Below are 16965 nucleotides of genomic sequence, written 5' to 3'. Positions count from 1 at the left end.
TTTGATTGTATGCTGTGCAAAAACTGTAACACCCTGTCTACACTGGACGTGAGCGTCGCGTCAAAAGCAATAGAACCCATTATAATCAATGATGCTGTCTACACTGGAAGTGTTCAATGCGGCGTGTTAAGTCGCATTAAACGGGTGTCCCGTTCCACTTTGCACTCCACGCGCTGTCACTACTACTGCCAACAACACAAATAAATGGTTTAGAACATTCGTGTTGACGCGTCCAGTGTAGACAGCCTCAAGCTGCGTTGCATCAACAGAAGCACCAGGTGTAGACAGGGTGTAAGTTCGATTAGTTAGAAAAGACTTAGCACACTATTCCAGGACAGTCTGAAGGTGTGTGCCGAGTTTGGTGGATTTAGCTTAAAAGCTCTAGGTGGGGTTAGTGTTGCTCTTGGTTTAGGGATTTTGAAAAACCCCTAAACCAAGTTTGTCAAGCCAACATCATTTAATATCAAATCATGAAAATTATACAACATACCCATTTTTGTCACCAAATATGTAACTTCCATAAAGTCTTCTTGACTGACACCCTCTGTAGATGAATCCACCGACTGGTGTTGCACCTCCATTTGACCCCATGTCAAACATAGATGGCTCATTTTCTATAAGCAAACAGACACACCAACAATTCACTAATAATTCCCCCCCCCAAAAAAGAAAAACATGTACTTTTATGTAATTAATTTATGAACAAATTCATTTAACCTTTAGAAGAAAAAAAAAGCACGAGTTATTTTATAGGGTTACTAAAATTATTTCAGCTGACAAAAACACTAAATAAAAATGTCTGATTAAGATCAAATATTGCAAATCTCCTCTAAAGTATAATGAATTTGGTTTTCTAAATATTGTGTATCATAACTCAATTAGAATGCAACAGTAAGAAAAGTCCATACCCACATCTGGTTGTAAATTATACAAGTTGTATAGGCTGTATATGGGTTAAAATTCAGACTCCTTAAATTAAATGAATCACAATCATCTGCATTTTTTATATAACTCAATTTTATGCACTTGACAAACTGAATGTCTGTGAAAAGGATTTATCACCTCAATCACCATCCTACCCATGTGTTGCACAAAGCAAAGTTAATGTATCCCCATAATAACAGTTTTCTTTGTTTGTGTAAGGGATATTCATGTTTACCACAATCTGTCAGGAGACCATTAGCACTTAACACATGATGGTTTTAATTAGCTATTCCCTAGACTGTTAAAAAAAAAAAAGCCCTATGTAACTTGATATGGCTGTGTTAATTTCAGTAAATGTCCTCATTAATATTGAGTTTGAGCTCTGTTAAGTTCACATGAAGGAATAGACATGCGAGGAACGGAGAAAGGGTGAAGTAATCCTGCAATTACTATCAAGTGTTTGTGTATATTTGTCTAAGTTTGTATGGCTACACAGATTACAGCAGCTTAGAGAATGGTGAGTATTATAATGCTACAGTCAGAGCCCCATAAAACAATAAAATGTAATTTAATGAAGTAACTCATGGCTTAACATACTGTAGTAAATGGCCCGGTGTTTAGGGTAATTTGGCACATTTGTGAAACAATCTTTTTGGGGGTTTGAATGCATTGGTTGGGAGAGAGCCATCTTTGTTTGCTGCCAATGTGTAAGAAGGGGTGCGAGAAAGCAAATCCATTATATAAACCATAGGAAATAACATACATTAGCCTGTGGTATTGATTTAGGGTCTCAGTCGTCACCATAGAGATGAACTGCCATGTTGGTCGTTTTGTGTTTCAACAATGTACTAAATGACCATATAAATGTTCTTTGACAGAGATCAATTATATTAATGCATATATGCTTGCATTCCCCCAAGTATTTATATATTCAGAGTGTGTTCTCCCATTATAAATTTTTTTTATTGGATTTTAACAATATCCTTGAAAACAGCATTAATGTGTTTCTCAGGAAGGTCTTCAATCATTTTTTGGAAACGTACCCTTATTCCGTCTACGACATTCTGTTCTCAGCATAGAAGCTTAAAAGCACTTCATCAGCAGTACATGGACAGAGACAATTTAATGCTTTGAGAAATGAAATACATGAACTACTGAAGTTCTTGAGTAGTTGCCTGGTTGGAATAAGTACTTGGCTTGCTGAATAGCGTTTCTGCATGTACAGTAATCCATCATGTTTTGAGTAGCCAACCAACTCTAAAAGACATACCATAGTCTTTCCCTTTGATGACCTGCAGGATCCTGCCCATTGTTGTATTTTTTCCAACAGTGTCGGTGCACAGGATCAGCAGAGTGCCATTAGTGTCCATGTGGAACTTGTCCACTGCACACCTGGAACAGTAAGTACCTTGATTGTAGTGACTTGAAAGGGCAAAACCAATTTGGAAATACATATTGCAAGACAGCAGCAATGTAAACAATTTTGATGAACTTGCTCTATGACAAACCAGTTATTTAGATATATCTTTAGAAAGAACAGTCAGTACATTGATTGACCCTACCTTCCTGGGTCATGCAGTCCATGAGCGAAGATTTCAGGGGGCTGATTGGTGCTGTTGAAATAGGGGTTGTTTCTGGGTATAGAGTAAGGGGCATTACAACAGTCCGTGTCCACGTCCACCCTAAGGACGGATCCTGTAAAATCACTATGGCACAAAAACACTCCATGAACACCGTTGGAACGTACACACAGATTTACTAATTAGCAACATACACATTGACCCCAAAAAGTATTTGGACACTTAAGTCACACTTAAAATGCCTTTGGAATATAAAATGTATACAGTTTATATATATATATATATATATATATATATCAAAGCAAGTGACATTTATTTTAGAGAAACATAGTGCAAGCAAACTTTTTAAGCAAACATTTCACAAAAATATTTGTGGCAGATCTCTGCCTTCACGGAAGACTTTAATTAGACACACTTTCACTTGGACACAACATAAAACTGCTTTTCAGCACACACTCACCAGTGCGCACACACACACACACACACACACACACACACACACACACACACACACACACACACACACACACACACACACACACACACACACACACACACACACACACACACACAGCTCCGTGTGTCGCTCACACTGTTGGCCTTCCCGGCCCAACGCAGAATGCACACGTTTGTCAGCTGCATGCATCTCTCTCGCTTTCCCTCTAACTGGCGTCTCCGTCTCCTCTTTATCCCTCTTCTGGCTGATTGAGGTAATTCAGCGCCAGGCGTCAATCCTTACAGCCCGGCCATGTCCTCCTCATCACAATATTCTTATTAGCTTTTAAATTATGAAACAATAGATATAGTGTTGAGAATGAAACAAAGTATTGTGACACTTTATGGATGTCAAACATTGTTAATATTTAATAGTTAATGTGATGACCTACCTGTGGTCACTCTGCTAGCACACCTGAGCGAACCTGATGGGAACTGACTTCTTACAACCACAAAAAAATCACCTTGACACCAGTTGCTTAACAGTAAATGCAAAAATTGCCTAAAAGCTTTGGCATCATTTGTTTGAAAATGCCACTTGCTTTGATATTTTGTTATCTAATGCAATGACATTCAGAAATTGTTTTGTGTGACTTTAGGTGTCCAAAAGTGTCCAAATACTTTTTAGGGCCACTTTGCCTTCAATAGTGCCTTTAAAGCTAGGGTGTGTAATCCAGAGAGCCTAGCAGTTAGCAAGCTAGCTTTGAAAGCATAGAGCCCGCCCTCGCTTCAGAGGTGTCTCCAAAGCCACACCTCCTCTATCACACATGAACACACACACACACGAGCTAAATACTTCATTACATTATCAAAATATATCAAAAACAAATCAAACCATGTAATTACCAGTCCAAAAGAAAAACAGCAACCATGGCATCATTTTTCAGACCCTTTGAGTCCCGCAGTTGCCTCCAGCGTGGAAAAGCAACGCCAATGTTAATTCTGCTTTTAGCACGCTCTTGATCCAGACGTTTTTTTCGTTGTAGAAGTTTCTAACATGGTCTTTCTTTTCTTGTTTCCTTTTACTGGTGGTTCATGAGGAACATAAGGTAGCTGAGGTTTGCCTTCCATTCTCGCGCTCGAGCTGCACAGCGTCAAAGAACCCACGCTGATAACATGTGTGTCTGCGCGAACAAGTTGCTCAGCGGTATGCAAATATGGACTGACAGACAGGAAGGAAATCCTATCATTACATTCGGACCGAATGCATTAATTGGTCGATCATTTTTAAGTCCTGTCCCTTCCACAGAAGATATATATATATTTTTTTACATTTAGACTAAATGTACTATTGATTGCTATCAGGATGTGAAGAGACTTCCAACCAGTATAACAAAAAATGTTTCTGGAAAATATTGCACACCCTAGCTTTAAGTGTAAATTGTAACAGCTCAAGCATTCTATACACTACCTCAGACCGTCCATCTCCTCCATATCGTCCAAAGTGATCATGCCATCGCCTAAAAAGATGTGCAGAAGCCCATCAGGCCCAAACAGAAGCTGCCCTCCCAGATGCTTGCGGTGGAGCTCTGCTACTTCCATTAGAACTCGGGTAGTCCTCATGTCCACATGGTTGGGATTTTTCCTAAAACCAAAAATTAAATTACATACTGTACATTACATTAAAAGTCAATCTAAATATAAGATACCAATTTGGAATATTTAATTTGTTTCTGTAGGGATTCTCTTGCATACCTTCAGAAAATGGGGTTAACTGTTTCATTTGTAATGATAAAACATTCTAGAGTACTATCTACCAGGCCAGACAAATGACAGGGCCAGACAATGTACAAATGGCTGTACTATGTGTTTAAGACGAAACAATGTATATACTTCAACTTGTTTTATGAAAGTTGGGTGTTTTGGATTGCAGATAGGGATCAAAAGTTCCAAACACAACCAAAATGGGATGTCAGCATTCATGAGAAATCATCTAATTATGTTGTGATTACATATCTCTACAAAACATCCATCACTGTCAGTGAAAGCATTTCATGAGCTCGGCTTCTCAAGACTGATCCAAACCCGCATAGAAAACAAAAATTGGGCATGCATGTCTATTTGTAAAGTGTTTAATCCAAGGCCTTAACCACATATCGACGTTGAGGGAACCAAATGTGTTGGTAGTACACAGATCTCTTTCGATTTTGTTCACTTGACATTGCTGTCAGCACTATGGGAGTGTCCTTCACACGACCTTGTTGAAACCCTTATACAATCACACCAAACTTCTGATTGGCAATGGTGTCTGAGCCCCTCCCCTGTAGGTGCACAGTCGGCCTAAATAAGCAGGCGCTCAGTCACCATTTCTTCAGAATTTTCTTCCTTCAAGACTGCAAACTTCATCTTCATCTTGGAACCCTTTCTGCTTCACCGTCAATATACATTTACAGCGGATGGAACTTCTCAGCAAGACGCAAAGAGGATGATTCGTTGCCTGTGCTCAGCGGCAGCACTGAGAGGATTTCCACTCCCCTGTGTGTTCTGGTGAAGAGTTTTCCACATCGCCTTCGAAGATGCTCTCGGTGAACGGGTTCTTCGCTTTAGACGCTTGTCGTTGATCAACACGGCACTTCAGCAAAACTACTACCTGCTTCCCACAGCGCTCTGGCTGGAGTTACTGTATCCATTATATATATATATATATATATATATATATATATATATATATATATATATATATATATATATATATATGCTGTGACACTCACAGCTTCAGGTGAGTGGTCCACAGAGGATGTTGCCGCTGCTTCCCACAGCGAGGGTGAAGAACGTGCACATGCCATGGACAAGGAGCTCCTTCGCGTCCTCGTTAGAGCGGTTGATGAGTCTTGAGTGGTTCCCTCCAGAAAAGCCAGAAAAGTCTCGACTGGATCAATGGTTTTTGAAAACCGTCCATCGTCAACAGACTGTGGTCCGGAGGAGGGCACCATTCTTCCCTGAGGTCCACGTGGAGCATACAAAGTCCTGCCGTGTGCCTTACTCTTCACGCATTCAGGTCGGATGTGCTGCCGTCCTCACATAAGTGGACCACGTGATGAAAAAAGCTACTCAAAGCTTCCCCCGGTGGAACAGGCAGTCGCAGCTCACCTCTGCCATAATACTGCCATGGGATGGAAATCCTGCCCCGCCCACCCATCCAAGCCATGTTGACTGATGTCTGCACTGGCTGGAAGAGCTTATACAGCAGAGGGCCAAGCTGGTTCAGCACTCTATAGCATGTCGGTGCTCCAGGTTTTTCAAGCTAAACTCCTTAATCAAATGGATGAGCAAGGTCCTAATCCAGAGCTGTTCAAAGAGCTCCACTCCGCTACAGCTGCGAGTCACGAAAGCTACCACTCAGGCCATCAGCAAAGTGATGAGCACCCTGGTGATTCTGGACAAGTATATTTGGCTAACTCTCATGATGTATGACGCAGAGAAAGCTGCCCTCCTCGACACCCTGGTGTCGCTTGACGGTCTCTCTGTGAAGCCATGCAAACCGTGGCCAAGCGTAAGCACCCGCAGTCTCAGCGCCAAAAAAACGTGCCAACAGAAAAACCCCAGCCGGGCAGCAGAAACATTCCTGACATGCCCAGCCCTGTGAAGAGGAGCCCAGAGCTCACTGTATTTCACACCACAGATCCGAAGAAGTTTTGAAGAAGGCTTGATTTGAGGCACACAGTGTTTCTCCCCTCTTGCCCAATACTGTTCATCGGGAACGGGACATTGTTAAGAATGTTGTTTCTGTGTGTATTACTCAAAAAAAGATTGTTCTCACAAAAGAGAAAAAAATGGCCATTGTACAAACACGGGACGCTCACACATTCTCAGAAAAAGGGCCATTTCCTCTTCACATTTCATACACCCCACACATTATGCTCAACCACTTCCCTATGGCGAGCAGCGCACTATCTCCTATAGCGAGCGAATCTATAAGCCCGCTGTCCCGCTGCATACACGTGTTACGAGCCCTCACGGACGTGCCAAACTGGGTGTTAAAAACAATCGAGCATGGTTATATGATTCAGTTTGTACGCCGGCCACCTTGCCTCACCGGCGTTTGCATTCTGTGGTCCAACAGTGTTGTGCGCAGAGATTCACAGTCTCCTCGTAAAAAACGTGATACTGTCCTAGACTGCGACACAGCTGGTTTTAAGCCGTTATTTTCTCATCCCGAAGAAAGATGGCGGGCTTTGGCCCATTTCAGATCTGAGACACTTGAATTGCGGACTCTCGAAGTGCCCGTTCAAATTATTAAATCAGAAACAGATCTTATCGCACATCCACCCTCAGGACTGGTTTGCATCAATAGATCTGAAGGACGCGTACATTCATGTACCAATTGCACCGCGTCACAGGCGGTTTTTGAGATTTGCGTTTGAAGGAACTGTGTATCAATTTAAAGTCCTTCCTTTCGGCCTGTCTCTGGCTCCCTGCACGTTCACGAAATGTATCGATGTGGCGCTCACCCCATTGAAAACTAAAGGTTTGCGTGTTTTGAATTACCTCGACGATTGGTTATTACTAGCCCAATCAGAGGCACTATTGAACGAACACTTGCTGCTTTGCCATCTGAAAAATCTGGGTCTGAATGTCAACTGGGCGAAAAGCACACTTTTCCCCAGCCAGCAAATCTCCTTTGTTGGAGTTCGTTTCGACTCTGTGAGCATGCGCGCGCACCTCACAAATGAGCACGTACAGACCATCCTTCGGTGTCTGTCTCAGTTCAATCTGGGTAAAACATTGCCACTGAAGTCATTTCAGAGAATGCTGGATTTTATGGCGGCAGCATCCGGCATCATACCGTTATGTCTGTTACACGAGACCTCTCCAATACTGGCTCAAGCAACACGTTCCACATTGCTCCTGGAGCCTCGGGCGCATGCGCATCGTGGTGACTCGCCTCTGTCTGGCTGCTCTAGCACCATGGACAGCACCGGCCTTCTACCAACAGGGTGTTATGCTGGGTTAAATTTTCAGAAGAAAAGTGGTGACCACAGATGCATCCAATACATTTTGGGGCATGGTGTGTGATGGACGCCCGATTTTCGGCACCTGGTTAGGTGCGAAACGGGCATGGCACATCAACCGCCTAGAACTACTGGCTGTCTTTCTAGCTTTGAGAGATTTTCATTCCAACATTGTGAATCACCACCCTCTGATTCGTTCTGACAACACAACAGTAGTGGCGTACATAAATCGCCAGGGCGGACTCCGATCGCCACAGTTAATGAGCATGACACAACGCCTCCTCCAGTGGAGCGGGCGTCATCTCCTCTCATTGCGTGCGACACTGACCCGGGCCATCTGAATATCAGAGCGGATCTGTTGTCACGTCAGGGAGCATTACCAGGGGAATGGAGACTTCAACCACAGACAGTGATGAGGATTTGGGAAATATTCAACAAAGCGTTAGTCGACCTATTTTCCTCCGCGGAGAATGGCCACAGTCCTCTTTGGTACTCCATGTCACAAGCCCGCTGGGCTTAAATGCAAGTATGCGTTTCCCCCGGTGTGCCTCCTTCATTCTGTCATCAGCAAAGTCCGAGTGGACATGAAAACAGTTCTGTTAATTGCGCCGAAATGGCCCAATCAGTATCTGGATCCCGGAGATGATAGAAATACTAGATGGCCCACCATGGGAAATACCGCTGAGGAGAGACGTTCTCTCTCAAGCACAAGGCACGATTTGAAATCCCAAGCCAGAGCTGCGGTACCTACACGTGTGGCCTCTGAACGGAGCACATCGGATGAGCCAGAATTGGTTCAGTCGGTGATGAAAAACCATTTTACTGGCTAGAACGCCATCCACGAGACACCTCTATGCACTTAAATGGCATGTGTTTGCAAATTGGTGCTCTTCACGTGGTAAAGACCCGGTGAATTGTCCCATAGCTGAGATTTTGACATTCCTTCAAAAGCGGCTGGACACTGGTCTTACCCCATCAACGCTCAAGGTTTATGTAGCGACTATCTCAGCATACCACATCCTGGAGGCTGGCTTGTCGATAGGCAAACATAATCTAGTCATAAAGTTTCTTAGGGGAGTGAGGCGTTTGAACCCCCCCTTGCCCTGCTATGGTGCCGACTTGGTACTTAAATCTGGTGCTGTTGAGCAGCGGGTGATTTCCTTAAAGACCACACTACTATTGGCTTTGGCCTCATTTAAACAGGTGGGTGACATGCAGGTGCTGTCGACTGACAGCTCATGCCTGGAGTTTGGTCCAGATCTGTCAAAAGCCACAATTAAATCTAGAAAAGGCTACGTGCCTAACGTTTTATCAACACCCTTCAGGGCTCAGGTGGTTCGTTTGCAAGCCTTTTTCCCCCACCAGATGAAGAGCAATCTATGCATATGTTATGCCTGGCGAGGGCATTGCATACATATGTTGAGCGCACCCGTCAGTTTAGGCTGTCGGATCAGCTCTTTATTTGTTATGGAGGACGAACAAAAGGAATGTCTGTCTCCAAACAAAGGCTCTCTCCCTGGAACATTGATGCAATCACACTTGCTTACGAATCACAGGGCGAATTGCCCTATTGGTGTCAAAGTGCATTCAACCAGAGGCATGGCCTCTTCATGGGCGTGGACAAACCGTGTGTCCTTACAGGACTTATGTTTTGCAGCAGGATGGTCCTCGCAAAACATGTTCGCAAGATTTTATAACCTGGACATGGTGTCCATCTCCTCACCAGTCCTCTCTGTATAGAGCGCTTCTTACATCCAAGCGGGTGAGCCCAAGCCCTTATTACGGGTGGGCTACCGACTATAATCAACACAGCCACCTAATTATATAGTATGCTGTTGAACTGCCTCTTTAAAAGTCATTAGCACTCCCATAAGAATAAAACCTACATTTCCAACCATGTTGTTAGAGGGTTAATAATCCATACTGTGTATATCTATATGGTTCATATAAATCCCAGACTACATTAATTCCATCTGGCGTCCGCCACGTGGGACTATTCATATACACTTTAATATGACCCCTAAATGTCTATAGTGGTTATGGCCCTTTTCCCTTCATTGGTCAAGTTGAGACAGCAGTGCTATATGACTGAATGCCCATTACCTGGACACTGTGTACTCGACCACGCGAAGAATGTGGTCATGTGGTCCAATAGCCCAGCGTTCCTGGTTGGTCGTGTAGGAGACGTAGAGCTTTCCATTTTTCTTATAATTGGGGTGGAATGCAAGGCTTAGCAAGCCCCTTTCATCTCCTCCCTGCAAATCAGATGTAGAGCACAAAGAATCCAGAAGTTAATTATGTCCCTTTTTTATATCGAGCTGGACTGCTAAAAGCTAAAGCCGGGCCTCCCAATGTCTCTTTTTCTCTCTGTCTTTTTCTTTTTAGGTCTCTGTCCATATGGTGGCCAGTTACTCCATGGCCTCTAGCCCCTTGCATTTTTTTTTAACCTCCCCTCTCCTTGACTACTGCATTACAAACGATTATAAAATATATGACTTTAAGCAGACTTTTAAGCAAAGCCCCCTCCACAACCACCTTTTCACCCACCCGTCTTGGTTATAGGCGCTTGTATTTGGGGCCGGGCTCCTCTGGGATACCCAGGCCCTCCTTGTGGCCTCCATTGTGCAAATGATTTGTGTGTGTAATCTTTGGGGGATATCCGTGAATGCAGTGCAGAGTGGCTGAAACAATTCATTAGCTTGCTCACAGTTCATAGAGAGCACAAAAGTCCAGGAATCTTTCTGCCCCTCCCCATCACCTTCTCTGCCTCTCTCTCTTTTTAGTTTCAAATCCGTGCAAAATTTAAGAGAGGCAAGAAATAAAATGGACAGAAAAAAAACTAAACAAGGATTGAACTGCCAACTCCCACTGTCTTGGCAACATGTTTAGAAAACACTGAACTTGCTTGTGTAATAGGTGAAACCTCTCATCCTGGAGGCTACTACACAAGTTGTCACTACTCTGGTGGTCCACTCATCATAGACCGTAATAAGCACCTATATTGCCTCAGTTCCTGGGGAAAGTAATAAGATTGGAGTTTCCGCCATTTCATCTGACCGACTTTCTGGTGACAAAAATAACATGAACGAACAGATTGCCAAGTGAATGCCTAATGAATGAATGGGTCTGAGGCTTCTCTCTGAAAAAAGATTATGATTTAGTGCCAAGCATATGCCTTATGAATGAATGAATGAATGAATGGGTCTGAAGCTTTTCTCTGCAAAAGTATGATGATCTAGTACTTTGGGATGAGACATAACAGCAGTTTAATTACAGCTCATAAACTAACAATTAAGTTTATAATTAATTAAGTTAATTCTAGCTGTCAAGTAAGTAAACAAATTCAATTTTCATGAAATTTGCTGGCTGTGCCATCTCTGCGGCATTCCTTTCTGAGAACTTCAGCAGAGAGAGGTCTTCTGTGGATTGCTCAAGTTAACGGTGTGGTTCAGCTCGCAGCACACGCCAAAAAACACAGATCATAAATTGGTCAGGGCGGCTCTGTTGGGCTGTGCTTAAGTAATCCAATTCAGAGTGGATCAATACAAGTGCAAGCGCTCCATCTATGGAATGCTCTGGAGGAATTCGAATTGGATCTGTAAGGACACAAATAATAACACTCAAGTGTCCTCTTGAGCAGACCACAAAGACAGAAAGAGTTGGGAATGTTGACAGCTTAATAACGAATTATGTGCTAATTTCACACAAGCCAAAATTTGTGGTGCCCATGAAATGTCTCAACAGGGTTCAGTTGAATTAACAGCAGGTTGATATTAACTGGCCTTCGATATGGCCTCATATGAAAAGTTCTTCCTTTCCTAGAACTCCCTCTAAACACTTGACCCAAATGTTGGACTCCTAATGTACTGACCTGAATCGCTAAAAAAACACAGACGGTACAAGTCAAGTTAAGAATTCCAGAAAGTCGTATGATCTCAGGCCAGGGACCACCAAGGAACAACTGTAAATGAAATGAAATATTAGCTTTCGCTAATGATCGTTCCTTCAACAAGTAGGCACACCCCTGACTGTAGGAAACTAGCTTTACTTTTCCAGGCTCATTCCTCTGGAAGCTTCCAAAAACTTAAAGTAATTAAGAGAAGAAAAACTCCATGATAGCCCCTCTCCATCTAATGTAACACATGTAGACCTGTGCTGTAAACACACTTAACAGCAATGCTAGTTCATATTGCTCCATAACACTGAGCCCTGCCAGCTCATAGTTTTAGCAGTCACAGCAAATTATATTAGACATTACATCTAAACATTCTTTAATCACACCTTGGATCATGCTGAAGTCAATAGAACGCAACAGTGGGGTTCAAGAAGTAAAGACACTATTCACTTTTTCATGGAACAACTGATTTTTAAAGCAAATTGTTAATCAGTGGTGTATGCATTTGACATGATCCTAAAGAGAAAGATATATTAAATTGCAGCAAACAAATTGAGGCAAAAGAGCTCAACAATTTTAAACCACTCATTTTATATTTTTTCAATAATTTTACATAGATTATGTGATTTGCAGTACTTCATGGGACTGTAGTTCATTCCCATGTGACGTTAAGAACACAGTCATATACATTTGTCTTTCTGTTAGATTTTCAAATACTTTTTTGCTTCAAATCATAGTTTGTAATGCTGTGATTCACTTCAGAGCTGGTTGGTTTGGTTTGTGTCATAGAAGTCTTAAATGAAGATTTTTTTTTTTTTTTTTTTTTTTAATCCCCATGGAAAAAAACTCATGAGAAAAAAGTTTTGGCTGCTATGTGGCTGCTCTGTAACTTCACGTTCAGAGGTTCAATGCATTGGCTGTTGTTTTGACAGTCCTGTTCCTCTCTGAGAAAAGCAGAGAAAGATTAGATTGTAACGGCATTTTGGTAAGAATGTTAGTGAGAATACATGGGGGTTAGAACACGGACCAAGAACAGGGAGCACTTCTGGCCCCTCCTTGCCCCCGCCCTCCCATCCCATTGGCAGCTGCTTTCCTTTCAAAGTTTGATGCATGGCCTGGCTTGCACATTGTTTCTGAGCACCTTTTGATCCTTATTGGCTCAGGCAATCTTACATAAAGAGGCATTCCATCCGAGCTGATTGGAGAAAAACAATGTGTGCCTACCTCAAAGCCAATCTGAAATGTTCACACTAATTCAGAACACCATTTACTTCAACACAATGAATCCCAAGACCCAAGTCAAACCCCCCTCCTCCACCTGTTAACACACATTTATCCTGTGACAGCGCTGGAGTTCTGGGTAAGGATCGTTCACTTTCAAGCGGTAAAATGGAGCAGATCGAATCGTAGGATAACATTCACTCATTACAGTGGCAGCTCTCTGGAGCAAACCACAAATCATCTGAATGTCTCCATCACAGATTCTCATCCTGTCTCAGGGGTCCTCACAAAGTCTAAACCTTGGCAAAAAGCTCAATACAGCAAAGAGGAAGCTATGTGAGATGACAGAGAAGCAGCAGCCATTCCTCAAAGAAAACTGTTAAGAGTCAAAGGAGGAGAGAGGAAAAGGTCCATTTGTCAAAGCTAGAATCCTAATTTCTAGTCGAGAGCCCTCCTGGCCATCTAACTGAAAGAGCTCAACAGCTGTGCATGTCAAGTGACAGAATGCACAACATGCTGTGATGTATTTGTTTCAGCAAGAAATAGTTTTTGCAGCTGGACCCCCTTGAGTTAGCTGATACACCACAATGGAACTGCGCTCACATTGCGTGCAGATGTCTTCTTCGCTAGCAAGGACAACAACAGAGCAATACCATACTTGTGTACTAATGGCATCAACATGGAATGAATCAGGGTTAAATTTTTTATGTCTCTTTTTTTTACACACAATTTTTTTTAAAGATAAACACTTATACACGAAATCCTACGCTTTGGATTTTTCTTGTCACTGTATGCCCTGGACTTCTTTTCACCATCTGGAATACGTTCTGCAGTTCGCAAAACACCCCAAAATAGTTAACTGGCAAAAGTACCTCCTTTGATAGTGTTCTTACTTTGTTTCAAGCAATACATGTCAGTACAGCGTTGAGCTTGAAGACCAGCCAAAGATGTGAAAATGTAATAAAGTAGTTTGTAATGAAAAAAACAGGACCAAAATTCTATGGTATGCTTCCACAGCAGCCAGTGCAGTCCACCTTCGAGATCTAAGCCTGTGCGGTGCATGTAGACTTTTGCGGCAAAAGGTCTAGTCATATTGCAGCTTAATCTGCCCATGAACCGCTTGCATAGAAGGTTACACGACTGACATGTGAGGGGCAATTCAGACCGTACATGGTTCTGCGTCCATATTCACATTTAAAAAATTTTTTTGCATGTAAACATGCGCAGCAACACTGATGTCTTTGACTGTTTCAATGTGTCTCTCTGAGTCTCTTTTCAGAAGCGTTTTCTAGACGCAGGGCTCTATTTTTAATGCCTGCATTAGGTGCAATGTTATGCACTATGACCGTGCACTCCCCTTAATCCAATTTTCGTGAAAGTGCTAATTCTAAGTGCATTTTTTGTACTTAAGCAACATGCACCTGGGCGTGGGTGTGAGTATTTGCGCTATCAGTGGGCGAAAACGTGCAAACAGTGGGTGTATTCACAAAAACATATGGAAGTCCACGTACATTTATTTTTGTCTATTTTTGTGAGACATAAGTCACTGTGCTTAAGACGTCTGAGAACCGCGTCTATTTTCAAAGTCTCAAACTCAGTCCATGCATTTGCATTTTGAGGATTCCTCCATCAGGTGATATTGAAGTGCATGTTCAAGTTGCAATAGCACATAAAATTATGTACCTGAGAATAACAGTTAATAATAGCCATGGTGTTTTTGTGTCGGTAGATCACTATGATTAATTGTACTTACATTCTCTATCATTTAGAAGACTTAACCTCCAGTGTGCTGACTGTCTGCACTGGTCTCAGAACAGTTCAAAATGCACCTTATTTTCATCCTAACTCCATATAAAGCCTCTGAAAGTAAAACTTTTCAGCTTTTGTATGAATATATATATTCCCAATGTGAAAATGCAGTGTAAATATATAGGAATGCATTTACTAATGTTAATGAATAGAACCATATTGTACAGTGATAAAATAATATATAACAACATTTATATTAAAATGAAGCGAAATAACCCACATATTTGTTACTGCGAAAAGTTATTTAAAATAACGAACATGTTTTTGGAACGTCTGTCAGAAAACTGTTCCACAGCACTCATCCGAGTACTTCATGTTTACCAGCGCACCAAAAGGCAAAAAATGAACAAAAAATTTAAAGCAGCATATCAAACGAAACTAAAGATGCAGTATGCAATGGGTTTAAATAAATGTAAATTATGCGTTGCATATAGTGAATCCAAAATAGCAAATCCTTTTTAGGGGCAGTGGTGGCTCAGCGGTTAAGGCTCTGGGTTACTGATCAGAAGGTCGGGGGCACCGCCAAGATGCCACTGTTGGGCCCTTGAGCAAGGCCCTTCACCCTATCTGCTCCGGGGCGCCATATCATGGCTGACCCCAGCTTAGCTGGGATATGTGAAAAAAAGAATTTCACTGTATATGTGCATATGTATAATGTGTGATAAATAAATATAATTATTAATTATTAAATTATTGTATGAGGCCGCGGGTCGCACAAGGATATTTCTATTGTTAACTAACTACCAATGTGTTGTGAATGGTCTGTCTTTAAATATATTAAAGCTACATTGTGCCCACGATTTTGCCAACCCACCTATGCTAGACTTGCATGAAAATACCAAAATGTCTTGGTCATGCCCAATAATTTTGCATATATGGCATACTGAATGGCACTACACTTTTTTTTTTTTTTTATGTAAAAAAGCGTATTGAGACACCAGTGCTCTGTTCTATTCTTTGTGTTGCATGCATCCAGCTTAGCGCTTCAACATGTTTGGTCTACACAGCACCTAAAGCAATCAATTGCAAAGAAAAAGTAATAGAAAAAGTGTAGAAACTGTGTAGGGCACCAAAAAAAAAAAAAATAAAAGCCATAAAAGCAAACCTTCTGCACTGTCAAAAACAATTAAGCATTAGATTCAGGTGCTTGGTGATAGACTTTCATTGGAGCATCAAAATTTTGACACCTGTTTCATCAAGGTGAGAAGGATAAGAGGGCAGAGAATGGGCGAGAGGAGAGCTCCCTCCAGGATTTGGTTGCACATAGAGGAGAGAAGATGACCGGTGGAAGAAGGAGAGCGTGTATTTGCATTTAGTAAACACAAGACTTCTGGCAGCAATCGAAGAAGCTTAAGTCTCACAGAATATTCTGTAATGTCACCCAGTGTGTGTGCGTTGGTGGGTGTATGTGCTGGGGGAGGTGAGTGAAGAGATGAGCGTTTCATCAGAGAACACCCACAGAGCTCTGGGAAACACAGCATTGTTTCCAAGCAGTTTGGCTTAATTTGCAGTAAGGGGATTGGGATTAAAGGAAATACAAAACATTAGAATCAAAGTCATGATAAAAACTATCTTGCCTCTTCATGCCCAAGTTGGGGTCCCAGGTGGCTTCAAGGCCTTCCACGTGCACAAAGGGTACATGTCCTGTTGATGTTCTGAGTAAACACGGCCGGTTTGGAATGATAACGGCCAAACTTGACAGAATGGCACTCTTGGGGACCGCCGGTGCTTGAGCTTACTCTAATTGTCATAATGATTGTTTTATCCACAACCAATTATGTTTAATGATGATATGGCACATTGGGGGCCTTTCCTGTGGGTCTGTTGCATGTTGACTCCATAATTGCTCCTTCTCCCTTATTTTTAAGTAGAGCAACAAGAGGTATGCAATTTACATAAACTTCCTGTCAAAAAGCAGGTCTCTTCCTTCATCTGCAGACACTTCCTAAACTAAATGTTCTGAAATACAGAATACCTCAGTTCTTGTGGGGGCAGATAAACATCTGTTGTGACACGCCATAACTACTACTGACAGACATGCGTGTAAGCAAATGCTAGAGCTGGCAACATTTCAGTGTTTCTCACTGAT

The 16965-nt window shown here is 42.1% G+C and overlaps 2 protein-coding genes across 2 annotated transcripts in view; one reads left to right on the top strand and one right to left on the bottom strand.

Annotated features, from left to right (window-relative positions):
• The window catches only part of LOC127444830 (zinc finger protein 827-like), a 362567-nt gene that overhangs the window by 323938 nt on the left and 21664 nt on the right, over positions 1–16965 (top strand). The window lies entirely within an intron of this gene.
• LOC127444836 (hedgehog-interacting protein-like) overlaps positions 1–16965 on the bottom strand; it is a 54136-nt gene that overhangs the window by 21160 nt on the left and 16011 nt on the right. The window contains exons 5-9 of the mRNA XM_051704400.1: positions 10055–10206; positions 4411–4584; positions 2487–2630; positions 2195–2316; positions 491–614 (exon numbers count right to left, since the gene is read on the bottom strand). Coding sequence (XP_051560360.1) covers positions 491–614; positions 2195–2316; positions 2487–2630; positions 4411–4584; positions 10055–10206 — 716 coding nt within the window. The remainder of the gene's footprint in view (positions 1–490; positions 615–2194; positions 2317–2486; positions 2631–4410; positions 4585–10054; positions 10207–16965) is intronic.

Source organism: Myxocyprinus asiaticus, chromosome 8 (assembly GCF_019703515.2).
Source record: "Myxocyprinus asiaticus isolate MX2 ecotype Aquarium Trade chromosome 8, UBuf_Myxa_2, whole genome shotgun sequence".
Taxonomy (NCBI): Eukaryota; Metazoa; Chordata; class Actinopteri; order Cypriniformes; family Catostomidae; genus Myxocyprinus; species Myxocyprinus asiaticus.
The sequence above is the reverse complement of the archived record's forward strand: the minus strand, read 5'-3'. Positions and strand labels throughout refer to the sequence as shown.